The sequence below is a fragment of the Dasypus novemcinctus genome, chromosome 18, assembly GCF_030445035.2.
Source record: "Dasypus novemcinctus isolate mDasNov1 chromosome 18, mDasNov1.1.hap2, whole genome shotgun sequence".
In the NCBI taxonomy this organism is placed as follows: Eukaryota; Metazoa; Chordata; class Mammalia; order Cingulata; family Dasypodidae; genus Dasypus; species Dasypus novemcinctus.
This window is the reverse complement of record NC_080690.1, coordinates 21056201-21075249: the sequence shown is the minus strand read 5'-3', so window position 1 is coordinate 21075249 and position 19049 is coordinate 21056201. Positions and strand designations below refer to the sequence as shown.

The 19049-nt window shown below is 38.9% G+C and overlaps 1 protein-coding gene across 4 annotated transcripts in view; it reads left to right on the top strand.

Moving 5' to 3' along the window:
- Positions 1–19049, top strand: part of TANGO6 (transport and golgi organization 6 homolog) — a 279753-nt gene that overhangs the window by 221448 nt on the left and 39256 nt on the right. For all 4 annotated transcript variants that reach the window (XR_011646283.1, XM_058279794.2, XM_058279795.2 and 1 more), the window contains one exon: positions 10427–10540. Coding sequence is in view for 3 of the 4 variants with exons in the window: in XM_058279794.2 (XP_058135777.1) it covers positions 10427–10540 (114 nt within the window). In the remaining variant the exon portion in view is untranslated. Of the gene's footprint in view, positions 1–10426; positions 10541–19049 lie in introns of those variants that run through there.

The following is a 19049-nucleotide window of genomic DNA, read 5'->3' as shown; positions in this document are numbered from 1 at the left end:
GAGAGAGGTGCTCGCTCTCTTGCACACCTCAGCTCCCTGATCTGCTGCATCATTTATTGTCTCTTCTCTGTGTCATTTTGTTGCGTCATCTTGCTGTGCCAGCTCTCTGCTCAGGCCAGTTTGCCGCACAGGCCAGCACTCCACTGGGGCCAGCTCACCATGTGGGCCAGCTTGCCTTCACCAGGAGGCCCCAGGAATCAAACCCTGGACCTCCCATATGGTAGACAACAGCCCAGACACTTGAGCCACATCTGCTTCCAGCCAGTGTCTTTTTACTACCACATGTGCTTGACAGTCTTAAATATTTTTGGAAGGAAATGGCTTACAAATTACAAATAACTAAATAAAATAGTTTAGATTAACATTTTATTTACAATGAGACTCAAATTGTTCAAAAAGAGTACATATCTTCACAAGAAAAAAACCCTAGAAGCTTGTAATATCAGCTTCTTTTATAATATTCAAGATCTTGGAGCTGACCATGTCAAACATCAAATCTTAAGAAATACCTACTGGATTAGAGTGGACGTACTGCTGGGAAACTATTGTAATTAGTACAGAAGAAATTGTAGTAGTGATGTGGAGAGGGTGGCCACGGTGGCTGCTAATGGTAGGGAGATGGAAGAAGAGATATGGCGTGGGGGCATTTTCAGGATTTGGAGTTGTCCTGGGTGGCACTGTAGGGACGGATGCTGAACGTTGTGTGTCCTGTCGTGGCCCACTGGGTGGACTGGGGGAGAGTGTGGACTACAGTGTGCTGCTGTCTGTGTGGTGCAGTGGTGCTCCAGAATGTATTCGCCAGGTGCAGTGGATGTGCCGTGATGATGGAAGAGGTTGTTGATGTGGGTGGGGTAGGGTGAGTGGGGTGGGGGGTATATGGGGACCTCATATTTTTTTAATGTAACATTTAAAAGAAAATAAGAAGAAAAAAAGAAATACTTACTGAGGAGAAATTTTCTTCACTGTCTGAGTGTTGTGTCTTGTAAATAAATGGACAAGCACACCCACTGATGTGTGTGTATACACAAACCCACACAGTTATATTTATGGTATTTCTGACTCCTGAGCTTTACATGTTTTGCTTTGTTGATTGCAAAGGCTACTCTTGTCATTAAATTCCAACTTAGGTTATTTAGAAAGTTATACATCAGTCATTTCCTCCCTTTTAAGTACTGGTCCTTGATGGGTCACCTGGCCACCTCAACCCCATTATTTGAATCTTGAAAAAAAAAATTTGCACTTATTTAAAACCTAAGTGTTTTAATGTCCATGAACTATTAAGCCCCTGGCCTGCAGTTGTTTTGGAGTACACTTAGAAAATCCCTTGTTCTTTAGCAGTATTAACTTGTAACATCTAGGAGAAGATCTATGTGGGTCTATTTGGTTATATTGTCTAAAGATTTCAGCCTGTTATAACTTTTGTGGGTCAAATACTTAGATGATTCCCACATTTTTTCTCTTTTTTCTTCATCTCTTCACATGACTCAAACAAAACTAAATCATAAACCCTAAACTGAAACAAAGTGCTGGATCATGATCTGACCAACCCCAAATATTATTATTTTAATAACAGCTTTATTGAGTATAATTCACATACCATACAATTCACACATTAATGTGTACAGCTCAGTGGCTTTTAGTATATTCACAGAGTTGTGCAAGCATAACAGATATTCTTTTTTTAACATAGCCAGCCATGAACTGAATAAAAGTTTCCCTTCAGATCTCTAAATGAATCAGCTCAGGCCTGACAAGATCCCATAAATTTTCTGAAACTAATGAACCCACCTGAACACCATGCTCCTCTCTGAATGCAAACACTGAGACCACATTTCTTTTTGAGTCCCTAAACTCTCCTTCTTTTCTTTCTCTTAAGGAAATGTAGCATGCCAGTTGCATATGATTTGCTATTGAAAGTGCTGGAGAAATTTCTTGGTTTGGTTGGAAAGATTGATTTAGTGCAGGCTTTGTAACCTTCAAAAAGTGTCATCTTTCTGGAGACCCACTCCATCTGTTGAAGGAGAACCAAATTACCAGAAGCACTCAGAAGTGGGAACAAATTGGGGCCCAGCTGCACCACCTAATCTGTGTTCCCTTGAGTATATGATTTATACTCTGAGGCTCAGGTTCCAAATCTAGAAAATGGAATTAAAATACCCAAAATACAGGAGTGTCAAAAGAATTTAGATTAATATGTATGCATAATATAATGATTCACTAAACAATTTTTTTTTTTTTTTAACTGAGAGACTACTAGGTGTCAGGTAGTATTCTGGACACCTAGGACACAACTGCCTACAAAATAGGAAATGAGTCTAGTCTTCATGGAGCTTATATTCCAGTGAGACAAGACAGACAATAAATATCTAACAAATAATTAAATTAGTTAATATGTTAGACAATGATAAGTGCTATGGGGAAAAAAGTAGAGCAGGTTAAGGGTGATAAGGATTGTAGTGTTGAATAAAGGGGAGGTTGCAGTGTTAAACTGGGTGCCCAGGGTAAACCTTGTTGAGAAGCTAATATTTGAGCAAAGACTAACAGATTTTATTTTTCTATATTAAGATTTTTCTTTAAAGGACATTTTGGTTATTTGAAAGGGGCTAATGATGACATTGATGAAGATGATGAGCAGTGAGGAAATGAGAAAAATGTAGGTACCCAGTGTCTTTCAGAAGTCCCCAGTCACACATTTACCAAACAACCACAATGTTTCTGGCCCTTTGGTAGGGGCCAGGGCTACAAAACCCTGTAAGAGGGAAGCAGATGTGGCTCAAGTCATAAGGCCTCTGCCTACCATATGGGAGGACCAGGGTCAATCCCTGGGGCCTCCTGGTGAAAAAGAAATAGAGAAAGCACGCCTGCGTGGTGAGCCAGTGCCCACATGGTGAGCCGAGTGCCTGCGCAAGTGAGTCACACAGCAAGATGACGATGCAACAAAAGAGAGATGAAGGGGAGAGTCAAGGTGAAGTGTAGCAGAGACCAGGAACTGAGGTGGCACAATTGAGAGGGAAACTCTCTCCACATAAATCCTGGTGAATCCAAGAGGAGAAAAAATGAGAAGACAAGACAAGAAAAGAGAAATAGATACAGAACAGCACACAGTGAATGGACACAGACAGCGAAAACAGCAGGATGGGGGAGGGGGGGAGGAGAAGAAAAAAGAAAAAAAGAAAAAACCCTGTAAGATAAAAACTTGCCTTTTGGTACTGCGTAATCTGGTAGGGGACACAGGCATCAATGATTACAATTACAGTCCATTGTGACAGGTGCTGTGAGGGCACATTGTAGGAACCTCTTAGTCAGGCTTGGGTATTGGCAAAGATGTTCTGCAGTAGAAGATCTTTGGGGCTTAATTTGGAGAATGTGTAAAAATTCAGTAGCTCAGGAAGGCAGGAGTGAGCATGTCAGCAGAGGGAGCACATTGTATGAAGACACTGGGGTAGGGGACAGCCTGACGTATTTGAAGAACTATAGGAATATCCAAAAGTGTAGAGGGAAGGAGTAAAGGATTAGATGGTGGCAGGAGCTGAGGCAGGAAAGGCAAGCAGGGGCTGCCTCATGAAGGGCTTTATTAGCTTTATAACTTCCTGGCTCAGAGCAAGAATCAAGCGTTACTTATTAAGCCTTCAGAAATTGAGTGTGAATAGGTAGTAGGCTGTTGCCTACCATGGGTGCTGACACAGAGCACTGTTTGTGACCCTGAGCCTTTCCTTTTGTTTCAGCCTTAAAATCAAGGCAAGGAACGCTTTGTCCGATGATCTGACTCCACTTAGAGACCTGGACTGTTTCAGTAACATCACTCTCAAAAGGGTTCATGATCATTAATAAACTGTGAGCACATTAAAGGCAGAACCAACCTTTATTCACCCTTGCATACCGCCTAGCACCTATCACAGTGCTTGACTTATAGTGGGTGCTCAGTGTTTGCTAACTAAATATTGTACAAAGAATTGGGTGAGGCTGGTTGGGAAAATTAACACTGATATGTTTTAATAATAGTAATAATAGCAAGGACTAATATTCTCCTGAATGCTTACATATGTCAACTAGTGAAATTCTTACAGAGGAAACTGAGGCACAAAGAAATTAAATAATTTGCCAAGGTTGCACAGACAGGACGTGGCAGAGCTGGAATTTGAATGCAATCGTTGGTTCTAGAATCCATGTTCTTAACCACTCCCCTATATTGCCCCCCAATGAATGTTTTCAGTTCATGTATAAGATTGCTTTTGTGCCCTTGAAAAGGAAGAGAATTGCCATATGAGAAAAGCTACCAACAGGAAGTGTCATGTAACTCTGTCTTAATAGAACTCGCTTTAGCAATGAAGCTATAGGAGGTAATATATTCCTCTGATTTGAAAATCCAGGTGTTTCCATCCCACGTAATTTCTGTCTCTTCTTTTCAGATGTTCTTTCTTATGTAGCATCCTATGCCTGCCTTGTCATCAGTGCCAAACTAGCTGCCCTGGGTGGACTACAAGTTTTAACATACTTGGATACCTGTGAATCTTAGTATTTCACCACTTGAGCCCTCCGATAGTGAGATGAATCTTGTCCCTTCACATGAAAGAAGTGGGACAGTTGGCATGGATCTAATATATTTTTTCATTCATTTGTTCATTCAGCAAATATTTATTGAGTACCTATTCTGTGCCATTTAGAGAATTAACAACAAAGCCATGTGCTAGTCACTGGGGATCCAGCTGTGAACAGAAGTCCCTGCCCTCATGGAGCTGACATTTTAGAGAGGAGAGATAGGCAATAAGCAAATAAACAGGTAACTATATAGCATTTCAGAGAGTGGTAAGTGCTAAGGAGATAAACCAAGTAAAGTGAGGACATGAAAGGAGCTGTATTGTATATGAACTAGAATGTCCAGGAAAAGCATCACTAAGGAATGCAATTTGAGCAAAGCCCTGAAGGAAGCAAAGGGTTGATCCAGGCAGACACCTGGGGCAAGAGCATTGCACGCAGAGGGAACAGTAAGAACAGAAGCCCTGAGGCAGGTACATGCTTTGCATGCTAGGCAACAGCAAGGTCAGTGTGACTTGAATGAAGAGATTACTGGGAAAAATAGGAGGAGATGGCATCAGACTGGTGGTGGCCAACAGGGGCCTTGTAAGGACTTTGGCTTTTACTCTGAGTGAGATGGGAAGCCAAGCAGATGAATGAAATGATCTAATTTATTTTCAAGATTATTATATCTTTAAATTTTTTTTACTATTTTTTTATTGTGGTAAAATATATTTCAGTGGCATTACTTTTACTTACAATGTTCTACAGTTGTTACCAATATCTGTCTACCCAAACAGAAACTCTGTAGCTATTAAGCAATAGCTCCCCATTCTTCCCTATCCCCCAAACCCTAGTAACCTCTAATCTACTTTCTGTCTCTGTGAATTTGCTTATTCTGCATATTTCATATAAGTGGAATCATACAATATTTTTCCTTTTTTTGTTTGGCTTCTTTCCCTTAGCATAATGCTTTTCTACGTCCATCCATGTTGTAGCATGTACAAGAACTTCATTCCTTTTTATGTCTGAATAATATTCCATTGTATGGTATATTAGTCAGCCAAAGAGGTACTGAAATCTGCTGGCTTTTATAAAGGGTATTTGTTTGGGGTAAAACCTTACACTTACAAGGCCCTAAAGAGTCCAACTCAAGGTTGCTTTCTCCCCAAGGTTGATTGCCACGTGCTGAAGCAACATGGTCGCTGATCTCTGCCTGGTCTCTCCTCTTCCTCTTCAGGCTCTATGGGCCCCGCTTCTTCCGAATCTCAGCTGTAGGTTGGCATAGGCATGGGGCTTGTTTCTCAGGGCTTCCTATAGCAGTCTCAACTCTCTTCCCAAGGTGAGCTGCAAATTATCAGGCTAATCGCACATCTTTCTTCTGGGAGCCCCAGGATCAAAAATGACAGAACTCTCTCTCTTCCCGTTTGTCTGCTTTAGTGAGTGTCCATTTTTATCAGCCTACCAAGGGTGGGCGGGGACTCGATCTGAAGCCCTAAATTGATTTTATCAGCTAAACTTAATCAGAGGACCCTCCCTGAATTTAATACAATCAAAGGATATCACACCCAGAGGAATAGATTAGTTTATAAAATAATCTTTCTCTTTTTAGGATTCAGAAAAATAATCTTAAACTGTCATATATGGATATACCACATTTTCTTTATCCATTCATCTGTTGAAGAACATGTGGGTTGTTACCATATTTTCGCTTTTGTGAATAATGCTGCTCTGACCACTAGCATACAAGTATCTGTCTGAGTCCTTGTTTTCAGTTCTTTTGGAATGTAATTGCCAGGTAACAATGATAATTTTATGTTTAACTTTCTGAGGAACTGCCAAACTGTTTTCCACAATAACTGCACCATTTTACATTCCTACCAACAATCTCACAAGGGTTCCAATTTCTTCACATCACCATCACACTTGTTATTTTCCAGTTTTTAAACTGGCCATCCTAGCAGGTATAAAATGGTATCTCATTGTGGTTCTGATTTGCATTTTCTTAGCGTCAAATGATGTTTGTGTGTTTTTTGGCCATTTGTTTATCTTCTTTGGAGAAATAGCTATCCAAGTCCTTTGCCTATTTTTAGTTGGGTGGTTTATCTTTTTGTTGTTGAGTTTTAACAACACTTTATATTTTGGACATGAAACCTTGTCAGATACATTATTTGCAAATATTTTCTCCCATATTCTGTTTTTTCACTCTTTTGATAGTATCTTTTGATATAAAAAGTTTTTAATTTTGATGAAGTTCAGTTCATTTTTTTCTTTGCTTGTGTTTTTGCTGTTATATTGAAGAAACCAAATCTAAGGTCATAATATTTGCTCCTATGTTTTCTTCTAAGAGTTTTGTTGTTTTAGCTCTTAGATTTAGACCTTTGATCCATTTAGTTAATTTTTATATATGATATAATTTAAGGGTATGACTTCATTCTTTTGCATGTAGATATCCAGTTGTACCAGCACTGTTTGTTGAAGAAACTGTTCATTACCCAATGAATGGTCTTGCCATGCTTTTCAAAAATCAGTTGACTATAGATGTAAGGGTTTATTCCTGGGCTCTCAAATTTATTCCATTGGTCTGTGTATTTATCCTTATGCCAGTATCACATCATTTTGATTAATGGGGCCTTATAATACGTTTCCAAATCTAGAAATGAATCCTCCAACCTTGTTCTTTTTCCAGATTGTCTTGGCTCTTTTTGGGCCCTTAAAATTCCATGTGAGTTTTAGGATGTGTTTTTCCATTTCTGCAAAAAATGCTATTGGGATTTTGGTAGAGATGGTACTGAATCTGTATTTTGCTTTGGGTGGGATTAACATCTTAACAAAATTAAGTCTTCCCATTCATGAACATGGGAAGTTTTTCCATTTATTTAGGTCTTCTTTAATTTCTTTCAGCAATGTTTTATAGTTTTCACTATACATGGTTTATGCTTCATTGCCTAGATTTATTCCCAAGTATTTTATTTTTTTTTTGATGCTATTGTAAATGGAATTCTTTTCTTAAATTCTTTTTTTGATTGTTTCTTGCCAGTTTATAGAAAAACAACTGATTTTTGCATGCTAGTTTTGTATCCTGCAATTTTGCTTAATTTATTAGCCCCAGAAGATTTTTTGTGGATTCTTTAGTGTTTTCTAGATATAAGATCATGTCATCTGCAAATAGAGATAGTTTTACATCTTCTTTTGGAATTTAAATGCCTTAATTATTGTTCTTGCCTATTTTCTCTGGCTAGCACTTTAGTACAGTGTTCAATAACAGTAGTGAAAGTGGGCATCCTTGACTTGTTCCTGATCTCAGGAGAAAAGCTTCCAATCTTTTACCAATACCATTGAATATGATGTTAGCTGTTGATTTTTCACATATGGCCTATACCACGTTGATGACATTCCCTTCTGTTCCTAGTCGTTGAATGTTTTTTATCGTGAATAGTGTTGTTTTTTGTCTAATGCTTTTCCTGCATTAGTTGAGATGATCGTGTGGCTTTTTCCTTTATTCTTTTGATGTGTCATATTATATTAATTGATTTTCTTATGTTGAGCTGCCATTGCATTCCTGGCGTAAATACCACTTGGTCATGGTGTATAATCCTTTCAGTGTACTGCTGAACTCTGTTCTCTAATATTTTTGTTGAGGCATCTATATTCATAAGAGATATTAGTCTATAGTTTCCTTTTCTTGCACTATCTTTGCCTGGCTTTGGTGTCAGGGTAAAACTGGTTCATAGAATGAGTTAGGAAGAATTCCCTCCTCTTCAGTTTTTTGGAGGAGTTTGAGAAGGATTGATGTTAATTCTTTAAATGATGATAGAATTCATCAGTGAGGCTATCTGATCCTTGGCTTTTCTTTTTGGGGAGGTTTTTAATTGCTGATTCAATCTCCTTACTTATTGGCCTACTCATATTTTTTATTTCTTCTTGAGTCAGTTTAGATCAGGGTTCTTAACCTTTTTTGTTCCATGGACCCCTTTGCCAGTCAGGTAAACTGAATACAACTGTAATTTATTTATTGCATACATTCATAAGTGAAGGAAATGCTAGATTTCAGTTAGAGGTCAGAGAAAATAAAGATAATTTTTTTTTTCAATTCAAGCTCACGTACCCTCTGAAATCTTTCAGAGGACCAGGGTGTCCATGGGCCCTGGTTTAGATAATTTGTGTGTTTCTTGGCCTTCTTAGCATATTGAGACAGAACAGAGGTGGCAAATACAGACACCGACAGGGTTTGAGGTCAGAAAGCCTTAGTCTGCCAAATGTGGAAATGTGAACCGCCAACTAAACCTTGAGGGAAGCAGGCAGAAGACTTGGGTGCATCTCCACATTACCTGGCCTGCAGAGGCTTTCATGCTTTAGTTATCAGGCGGAATATGCTGAACTTTCACTTACATGTCGAAAAGTGCTCAGACCTAGCTCCAACTTGTTTCTCTGTTGTCATCTGTTACCTTGTAAATACTAAGCTTGCAAGTGGAGGTAGCTATTATATTGTTGACTGTTTGGAGGTCACCCAAGGAATTCCTCCTCAGACTGAATTGCTTCTACCGTTACTGCTACGGGCATGGAAGCAGAAGTCAAAACCAGAGGCAGCTTTTTGAGTCCTATTGAAAAATAGCCCCCCCAAAAATTGAGCTTTTCTGGGAGTTCCCTTCACTTGCAAGCTGCAAGTTTGTCTAATAGATGTTACAACTTGATTAAATGCCAGTGCATAACAGATGCCATTATATTTAAGAACAAGCTACTTCTTCTAATCTCTCTGCCATCACTGATTAATTAGACACTTTGAACTATGCCCAACTGTTTGCAAGCTGTGAAAAATACAACCTGCAAAGTTAAAATTTCTGCACAAGCTTATTTCCTCATTTAAGCCTATATTCTTTTTTTTTTTAAACCATTCTTTAAACATAATATGTATTTATACATGTTTCCAAACACACAGTCTGGCTATTTTCCTATCATGGTTAGAAATCCCTCCACCGTTGGCCAAGAAATATACTCCCACAGTTTTAGCATCAAATAGTACATGAAAGACCAAATGAATAATTTAGACTTACTTTTAAAATGTTAACTACCACTGCTTACTCTTTCAATTTGTGTGTGTGTATTTGTTGTTGTTCTTGTTAGTATTTTCTCTTGATTGAAATTTTAGAATATTTTTTAGCCTACCAAGAGCGGAGAGAGGTGGGGGCTGGGAAAGGGTGTAGAAACTGTCTCATTTTATGACATATAATTATTAGCTTTGTATCTGGCACCATGTTTTGCAAGTAATTTCCAGTCTTTCTTTTCTGTTAGAAAGACATCTGCTAAGGTGTTAATGCTGAAGGCCTATTTCACAAACAGAGCCCAGGCAGGGAGTCTAAAATTGGTTCCTGGTGACTCACATGAGGTACACACTAGATTTGTGGGACTGGGGCGTCTGGACATGCTGAAGATCAGTTTGAATATTTTTGTATCCCTGGGCTAAAAGTTTCACTGATGGCACATTCATATGCATGCCAGACCTTGAACTCTGGAGCTCGCTTAGCTAAATCTCGATGGTCCTCAGTCCCTGGAAGCAGCTGTGTTTTGGATCATCTTTTCTTCCTTTGATTTGATGTCCCCAAAGGGGGGCAGGTGACATTTCTTCCTACTTTTGAGGAAATATTTGCATTTGACTTTACCTTTTTAAAAAATACATATTACATATACATATTCCTTCCCATTCCCTAATCCCCATCCTGAATTCCAAACAAGCTTTCGTCCTTTTCCAGAAAAGCTAGACAATCAAGATCTCCACCACTAGATCTCTCCCTCTTTATTGAGAATGAGGAAACTATCCACCTCTCTCTTAGCCAGATTGTTCTCAATGAATATAAAGAAAGTGGAGCACAGTTGTAATCCTGATCGACTACTCCTTCCCTCACCCTCCTAGGTAACAGCTTGCCTGATCGCTGTGGCTAAAACAGACCGTGAAGTTCAAGTGCGCAGAGCCGCCATCCATGTGATTGTGCTGCTGCTTCGGGGACTCAGCCAGAAAGCTACTGAAGTAAGTCAGCCTCTCGCCATTTGCAAATTCCTACCTCTTTATCCTTTTCTATCAGTCTTCCTTTCACCAGAGCGGGCTTCAAACCTTTTCCCTAGATGAACTCATGCAGATGAATCAGTCAGCAGAGATTTTGTAGCAGGAAAATGATATTGTCTTCAATAAGAAACTCTATTTCCTCTGTAACACATTAGGCCAACTACACACTAACTGCTGCAGGAAAACCAGAGCACAAGTTTATAGATTGAGGCTCTGAATCCTGGAATTCCCTTTATAGAGGCAAGTTCCAAGGTGAGCTAGCTGGAACACAGTAAAACCATGCCTCTGTAGCTTGAACTTTAGTGATTTGTCTTCCTGACTCATTTAATTGTTCATGCTGAATTGCTAAAGAGCATCATCTAAAATGTTTCTAGCTGTGAGTCCAATCCATGGGCTTTTAGTTACTGCATAAAATTAAAGTTTCTTTCTCCTCTAAGCGGGGAACGCTGGATTTCTCCCTAGAGTATGGCCAATGCAGAAAGAAAATAGATAAGATTACATGTGTGCTAAGAGTCAATGACCTCTAAATTAATTTTCTTCTTGATTTTAATGGAAACTTGTTCCCAGTTGACTTTGTAGAGAGGGCTTGCATTAATAATTCACTTCCTGAAATCCACAATGCTAGGCTGTGGTTGGCACATTGGTATTTAACCAAGTGTCAGTGAAGCCATTGTAAGAGTGATTGTTTTGTCAGACATACAGGTTTTACTCATGCTAGAATTTTGCCATTTTTGTGCAAACATGGACTCATTAGTTATCCCCTTCCTTTCCTGCACAGTCACGTTTTAATTATAAATACCTACTTGCTGTTGTTTCAGCCCAGAGCTAGAACATTGAAATTCTAAATGGCCACTTCTCTGGGTTTTATCCTCAGCTGCATTTCCCTCCCTTCTCATCTGCCTTGTATAGTTTTATATTAAGTGAGCTCATCTGGTAGGAAAGTGTTCCACTGCAAGTTACGAAAACTCCAAGTAAGAATTTGTTTTTCTCAACATCACAAGAAATCTGTAGCTAGGTGGTGGCCAGTGTTGGTTTAGCAGCTCAGTGTCGTTCAAGGCCAATATTTTTGTAATCCTCATGGCTATAAGATGTTGCTGCAGCTCTGGCCATCACAACTGTTTTAAACCAGTAAGGAGGAGGATGGGAGAAGGGCAGCCCTGTGTGCTCTATTTCCTTTCTGTGGGGAAGGAAAACAGTTCTCAGAAGCCCCCAGCAAACTTCCATTTTATTTCACTGACCAGAATAGTCTCATATAACTGCGAAGGAGACTGGGAGTGTAATTAACTGGGCACATTTCTACATGAACAGAATTGAATTTTACTTAAAGGAAGATGCCAAGAAATGGACATTGGCAGGCAACTAATAGTGTCTGGCACAAAGAGCAGGGGGAAGAATGATCTGGCAACTTCATAAAAAATCCTGTAGAGAGAGAATTGCTCAGTAACTGGGAACATTCACCTGGAAGGGTTAGAGGTTTCAGTTTATTATCCAGGATCTTGATGGGGTGGAGTTGCATGCAGATTATAACTTGATAATTAGTATAATTTAATAAATTGCTAAACACAACTCTTGTTGAGAATCTGCTATACAAGAGGGTGCTAAGAGAGTGAGTCTGTGTTTTTCATCCATCATCAAAATCTACAAAACTCTTGATAAATATGCCATTATTAGATAAGATATTAGCAATAGGGGAAAGTGGGTGATGTGTATATGGGAACTCTGGACTGTCTTTGCAACTTTTCTGTAAATCTAATATTATTCCAAAATAATAAGTTTATTTTTAAAAATGAATAACACTATTAAAAAATTATAAAACTCTGTAAGTGTACACACAGAGAGTGTGTATGTATGTATGTAATGGAGCAAAATGTTTGGTTAGCAAAGTGAGAGAAGAAATAGAAACTCTATCCAGTTTTCTCACTTTCATGTGTGGCCAATGAAAGCAACACTGCTTGTCTCACCAGTACTAAAATAATCTGTGGCCGTGGAACTTTTTTGTCACTTCCAAAAAGCCATGTGAGTGAAAAACCTCCCACCTAGTCTCCAAACCACCTCCAGTCTCCACTCACTGAATCTTATAAATTGGGCTTACTTAGTGAATAAAGAAAAAGAAATGGCATGGGATGAATTATGAGTCTTCTTCCTGGTGCATGCTTGAGGCCAGGTGTGTTAAATCTTCTAATCATAGGCGTGATTATAATCAGGGTGCTTTAATGAGAAGCGGAGATAACCACAAAGCTTTCAGTCTGGGATTTCTCGTTACTCCCTGATTTGCCCACAAGAACAGCTGAAATGAAAATGGCACTTTGTTGATGAAGTTTTCTTTTCTTTCTAATCACTGTCTCTCAGGCTGTAGAGTGCCAAAAGATAATACCAGGTTTCAGTGAATTCTCTGTTGCCTGTAGACATGTTGACCAAGGACTGCTGTGGTTTTGGCAGCTTGAGAGGAGGTAGAAAGTCCAGTAAAAGAGAGCAGTTCAGAAGACGGGGAGATAGATTGGAGTCAGAGAGGGAAGACATCACTGCCTCCAACTCACGATTTAATTTTTACCTTTTTCTCATTTGAAAGTTATCAGTACAGTACAATACTGTGCAGTAAGTATAATATCGACATTGGAGGGAAATACTGCATTTACTTTCTTATTTAAAAGCTCACTTTCTCTTCTTAGCCCTGTTTCGGCCTCATGGCTGTATCTGTTTGTTAACTCCTTCCCAAGTATAGCTTGAAGACTTGTAAAAGCTGAAGGAACCCCCGTTAAACCTATTCTGCCTTAGCCTTGCTGAGAAAGGAATTTAATAGGATTGCCCGTGTTCTGTTCACCTCCTCTTCACCCCATTGGTGAGGGAAGGAGTCCCAACCTAGTATTCTGTGGATGGCCAAACACAGACACCCAGCACTGGACAGGTGAGATTGAAACAATTTGTTAGTCACATATACTCAGGGCCATGGGGAGGAAGACCCTGCAGGACCACGCGGGGGTTGCACTCAGGAGCAGAATGAACAAGCAGGGGCTCTGGGAGACAGGCTTTGTAGTAAGAAGAGGACGAGGTGACTCTTGGTTCCTGTGAGAGGATGTGATTGACTTATTTGGATAATTTTACAGGCTGGCAGGGAAGTGAAGCCTTTTAAGTTGAGGATCAGTTAAACTGGTGATCTGAGGCTCACAGATGTCTGGGCAGCACATGGAACTTTAGGCCATACAACACAGGAGAAGAGAGATATCTGGATTTGTACTTTCTGTTAGCTTCAAAGTTAAGAACAGCCCTTGTCAACATGAAGAAATTGAGTGACAGAATGAGAAAAATAGCCTACTGAGCACCCTTCTAGAGTTAGGTCTTTGGAAAGTGACTTGTTTATTCTAAGAATTGTGAATTTTCAGAACTTCTGTTTTCATAAACTCATTCCAAAGGCAATAATAAATAATTGGGGCAGTAACAGCTGAATAATATCCTACCAGACTGACCCTCCTTCAGATAAAAATTGTTAACTATGGACATAATTTAATAAGCAGCTACCAGAAGACACTGAAGAGTGATTAAAAGTAGACAGATTCTTATGGGGAGTCCATGCATAAGGGAGAGGTGACGTTCTGAGTGAGATTCCATTTTCATAGATTTTAGCCTAGGGACAGGTACATTTGGTGAGATTTGCAGTGTGGCAGGTGCAGTGGTGGAAAAATCACAGTCTTTCTGGCCTGGGAAACCAGAAGATTGAATCTGAGGAAACCACAGCTATAGGAGAAAGAGTGGGAATCCTAGAAGGGAAGTATCCAGAGAGAAGATTTCCAAATTCTGTCTGCCTACATCTCTGGTTGTCCCTTGAGCTAACCAAAATAATTGCCTGCTAAAAAAAAAAAAAGAAACAACACTCTTAAGAGAAAAGAACAGAATTCAGAGTCTCCTTCTTGATTTAATATTTGGAATGCCCAGGATATAATCCAAAATTATTCAATACGTGAAAAGCCAGAAAATAAAATATAGTCCCAAGAAAAAAGAAAATTGACTGAGACCAACTCCAAGATGATCCTGATGTTGGAATTATTATGCAAGATTTTTTTTTAAGATTTATTTTTATTTCTCTCCCCTTTCCACCCCCACCCCCCCTCCCCATTGTCTGCTCTCTGTGTCCATTTACTGTGTGCTCTTCTTTGTCTGCTTGCATTTTTGTCAGTGGCACCAGGAATCTGTGTCTCTTTTTGTTGTTGCATCATCTTGCTGTGTCAGCTCTCTGTGTATGTGACGCCACTCCTGGACAGGCTGCATTGTTATCACATGGGGCAGCTCTCCTTGAGGGTGCACTCCTTGTGTGTGGGGCTCCCCTATGGAGGAGACACCCCTGCATGGCATGGCAGTCCTTGCGTGCATCAGCACTGCGTGTGGGCCAGCTAACCACACGGGTCAAGAGGCCCTGGTTTTGAACCCTGGACCTCCCATATGGTAGACGGACATTCTATCAGTTGGGCCAAATCCGCTTCCCTAGACAAGAATTTTAAAGCAGCTGTTTTAAGTATTCTCAGTGAAGTAAAGGAAAATATGCTCACAATTAATAAAAAGATAGGATGTAATATTTTGTGTGATCTATGTATCTTTAAAAATAAAGATAATAAAATTTTTTTTAAAAAAGATAGGGCACCTCAGAAAAGAAATAGAAACAATAAAAAAGAAGCAAATGCAAGTTCTAGAACTAAAAAAAATACAGTCTCTGAAATTTTTTAAAAAACAAATTGAAAGCAGAATGGAGATGACTGAGAAAGAATAAGTGAACTTGAAGATAGAGCAGTAGAAATATCTAATGTGAGATCAGAGAGAAAGAAAAGACCTAAAAAAAATGAATGATTTGAGGTGACTGTAGTTCTAGATTTATCCAGGTAACAACAACCTCTAATCTGCAACACAGTACATTGACAGTTGACTTCGTAGAAGAACTGTGAAGTACTCAAGAACCTTACACATGCGTGTGTAGTGACTGTGTGGAGGCATTTTGCATTGAGACTGCCTTCCTTGCTTTTTTTTTAAATAAAGAAGTGAGTTTACAAAACAGTCATACATAACATACAGGATTTCCATACACCACCCCACCACCAACACCTTGCATTGTTGTGGAACATTTGTCACAGTTGATGAAAGAACATCCAGATATTACCAACTATAATATATAGCTTACTTTAGGTGTATTTCTGCCATAAACCACTCTATTAACACCATGTATTAGTATTGTATATTTGTTATAATTCATGGAAGAATGTTCTCATATTTGTACTATTAACCCCAATCCATCATCCACTACAGGGTTCGCTGTGTTAGACACTCCCATGCCTTATATAGTCCATCCAAAGTGTACACTCAGTCACTCTTAGTTTCATCAGAGTTGTGTTGTCATCACCTCAGTCAATTGTAGAATGTTTTCATTACTCCAGAAAGAAAATTTCCTTGTCCCCTCATACCTTCCTTCTCCCTTGCTTTTGTGTGTGTGTGAGATACCAGGACCAGGAATCAAACCCTGGACTTCACATGTGGGAAGCCAGCACACAACCACTGAGCCACATGAGCTCCCTCAGCTGATTATTTCATTTGTTTGCTTGTCTGGGTTTTTTTTGTTTGTTTCGAGGAGGCACTGGGAACTGAACCTGGGACCTCCCATATAGGAAGCAGGTGCCTGTATTAATCAGCGTTCTCTAGGGAAACAATCAACAGGAGATATCTGTAAATAGAATGAGATTTTATAAAATTCTCTCACATGATCTTGGGAATGCACAAGTTCAGATTCCACAGGCAGGCTACAAACCAGGGGCTGTGATGAAGGTCTGATGAAGGTCTTTGATAAATTCCCAGGAGGTGAAGGCTGTCCAAAGATGAGCTGGAAAATTACTCTGAATGCTGAAATCACTTCCCCTTTTAAGGCATTGAACTGATTGTATCAAATGTCACTCATTGCTGATGGCAATCTCCTTGGTTGATTGTAGATGTAATCAACTCACTGATGACTAAAGTCCATAAATGTCCTTGTATTTCAGTTAAGTTACCCCAGTGCTTGCTTGACCAAACAACCGGGCACAATTACCTGGCCAAGTTGACACATTAGCCTAACCATCACAGTACCCAACCACTTTAGCCACATCTGCTCCCTCCCTTGCTGTTTTTTTTTTTTTAAAGAGTTATTTATTTTTATTTTTCTCTGCTACCCTCATTGTTTGTGCTGTCTGCTTGTCTTCTTTTTTTTAGGGGGCACTGGGAACCGAACCCAGGCCTCCCACATGGGAATGAGGCACTCAATCGCTTGAGCCACCTTTGCTCCCGTCCCTTGCTTTTCTTAAAAAAAAATTCATTGAAATATATCACTCACACATAAACATACATAAACAATAAGTATATAGTAATAGTTGTGAACTTACAAAACAAACATACATAGCATCACACAGGACTCTCATAACTCATCCTACCACCCATACCTTGCATTGTTGCTAAACATTTTAAACTAATGATTAACGAGCATTGTCAAAATATTACTACTAACCAAAGTATTTTCCCCAACCCACCCTATTATTATCTTTACATCATTTATATATGAGCATACATAAACAATAAGTCTATAGTAAAAGTTGTCCTTATACAAAGCAAACATGCATAACGTAATGTCCCATACATCAACCCTCCACCAACACCTTGCATTGTTGTGAGACATTTGTTACAGATTATGAAAGAATATTGCCAAATCTTAACTACTAATTATAGTTCTTATCTTACATTTGGCGTATTTTTCCTCCAACCCACCCTCTTATTATTTTTTAAATATATTTTTTATGACAGAAATTGTAAACTTATAAAACAATCATGCACATGTGCAGAATTCCCAAACCACATCCATCTATCAACATACCACACTGTGATGGAACATTTATTACAAAAAATAATATCATCTGATTGTTACCATGTCCATAGTATACATTTAGCTCACATTTTCGATACTGCCCCTTTATCAACACAGTACATCTTTGGCATAGATGCAAGCATATTAAATTATTACTGCTAATCACAATCCATATGTCACTCCAGGTATATTTTTCCCATGCTTCTCCACCTTCCCACCACCCTGCAGTAGTGATGTACGTTTGTTCTAGCTCACAAAGGATACTCGCATCTGTACCATCAACCACAATTCTCATGCACCTCTTTACTGTGCTATTCAGTTCCTAGATTATTCTCTAGCATTCTGTCAGTTAACATTTACATCTCTAGACTACCATTTTCAGCTACATCCCCATTTATAAATTGGCTGTTACTTGCTATTTGTTACTATCCACTCTATACATTTCCACACTTTTACATTAAAGCTAATTAAAACTTCTACATACATTAAACATCAGTAGTTCATTTCAGTCCTCCTCTTACCTTCTTTAGGAATCCACCATGTACCACCAGGGCTTGAAGATATTTTCCTACAATTTCTTCTAGAAGCTTTATGGTTCTTGCTTTTATATTTAGGCTTCTGATCCATTTTGAGTTAATTTTTGGATAAGATGTGAGATAGGGGTTCTCTTTCCTTCTTTTGGCTATGGATATCCAGTTCTTTCAGTGCATTTTGTTGAATGGACTGTTCTGCCTGACCTGTGTGGGTTTGACAGACTAGTCTAAAATCCCTTGACCTATATTTGAGGGTCTGTTTCTGAACCATAAATTTGGTTCCGTTGGTCTATGTGTCTGTCTTTATGCCAGTGCCATGCTGTTTTTACCACTGTAGCTAGGTAATATAATTTAAAGACTGGAGATGAGAGTTTGCTTTACCTTTTTAAGATGTTTTCTGGCTATTCAGGATCCCTTACCCTTTCAAATAAATTTGATAATCATGTTTTCAATTAAAAAAAAAATGCTGGTGGGATTTTTATCGGGATTGCATTGAATCTGTATATCAATTTGTGTGGAATTGACATCTTTATAATATTTAGTCTTCCAATCTATGAGCATAGAATGTTCTTTCCAGTTATTTAGGCCCTTTAAAAATTTTCTTTTAACATTGAGTTGCAGTTTTCTGAATACATCTTTACATTGTTGGTTAAGTTTATTCCTATTTGAGTTTTATCTGTCATATTTAATTTTCCCCATTCTTTTGATATGTTTGGTTACTTTTATTGATATAATCTTCATTTCCAGACTCTCTTCCAGGACTTGCTCTCCTGTCTTTTCTTTTCAGGCTCTAGCATACCCTTTAGTATTTCCTGAAAATCTTGTGTCTTGGTTAGAAATTCTCTCAGTTTCTGTTTATCTGTGAATATTCTAATCTTGCCCTCATTTTTGAAAGACAATCTGCCAGATATAAGATTCTTGGCTGGAAGTTTTTCTCTTGTAGTTTCTTAAATATATCATACCACTGTCTTCTTGCCTCCATGGGTTCTGGTGAGAAATCAGCACTTAATTTTATTGGATACCCCTTATATGTTATGCATTGCTTTTCTCTTGCTGTTCTCAGAATTCTCTC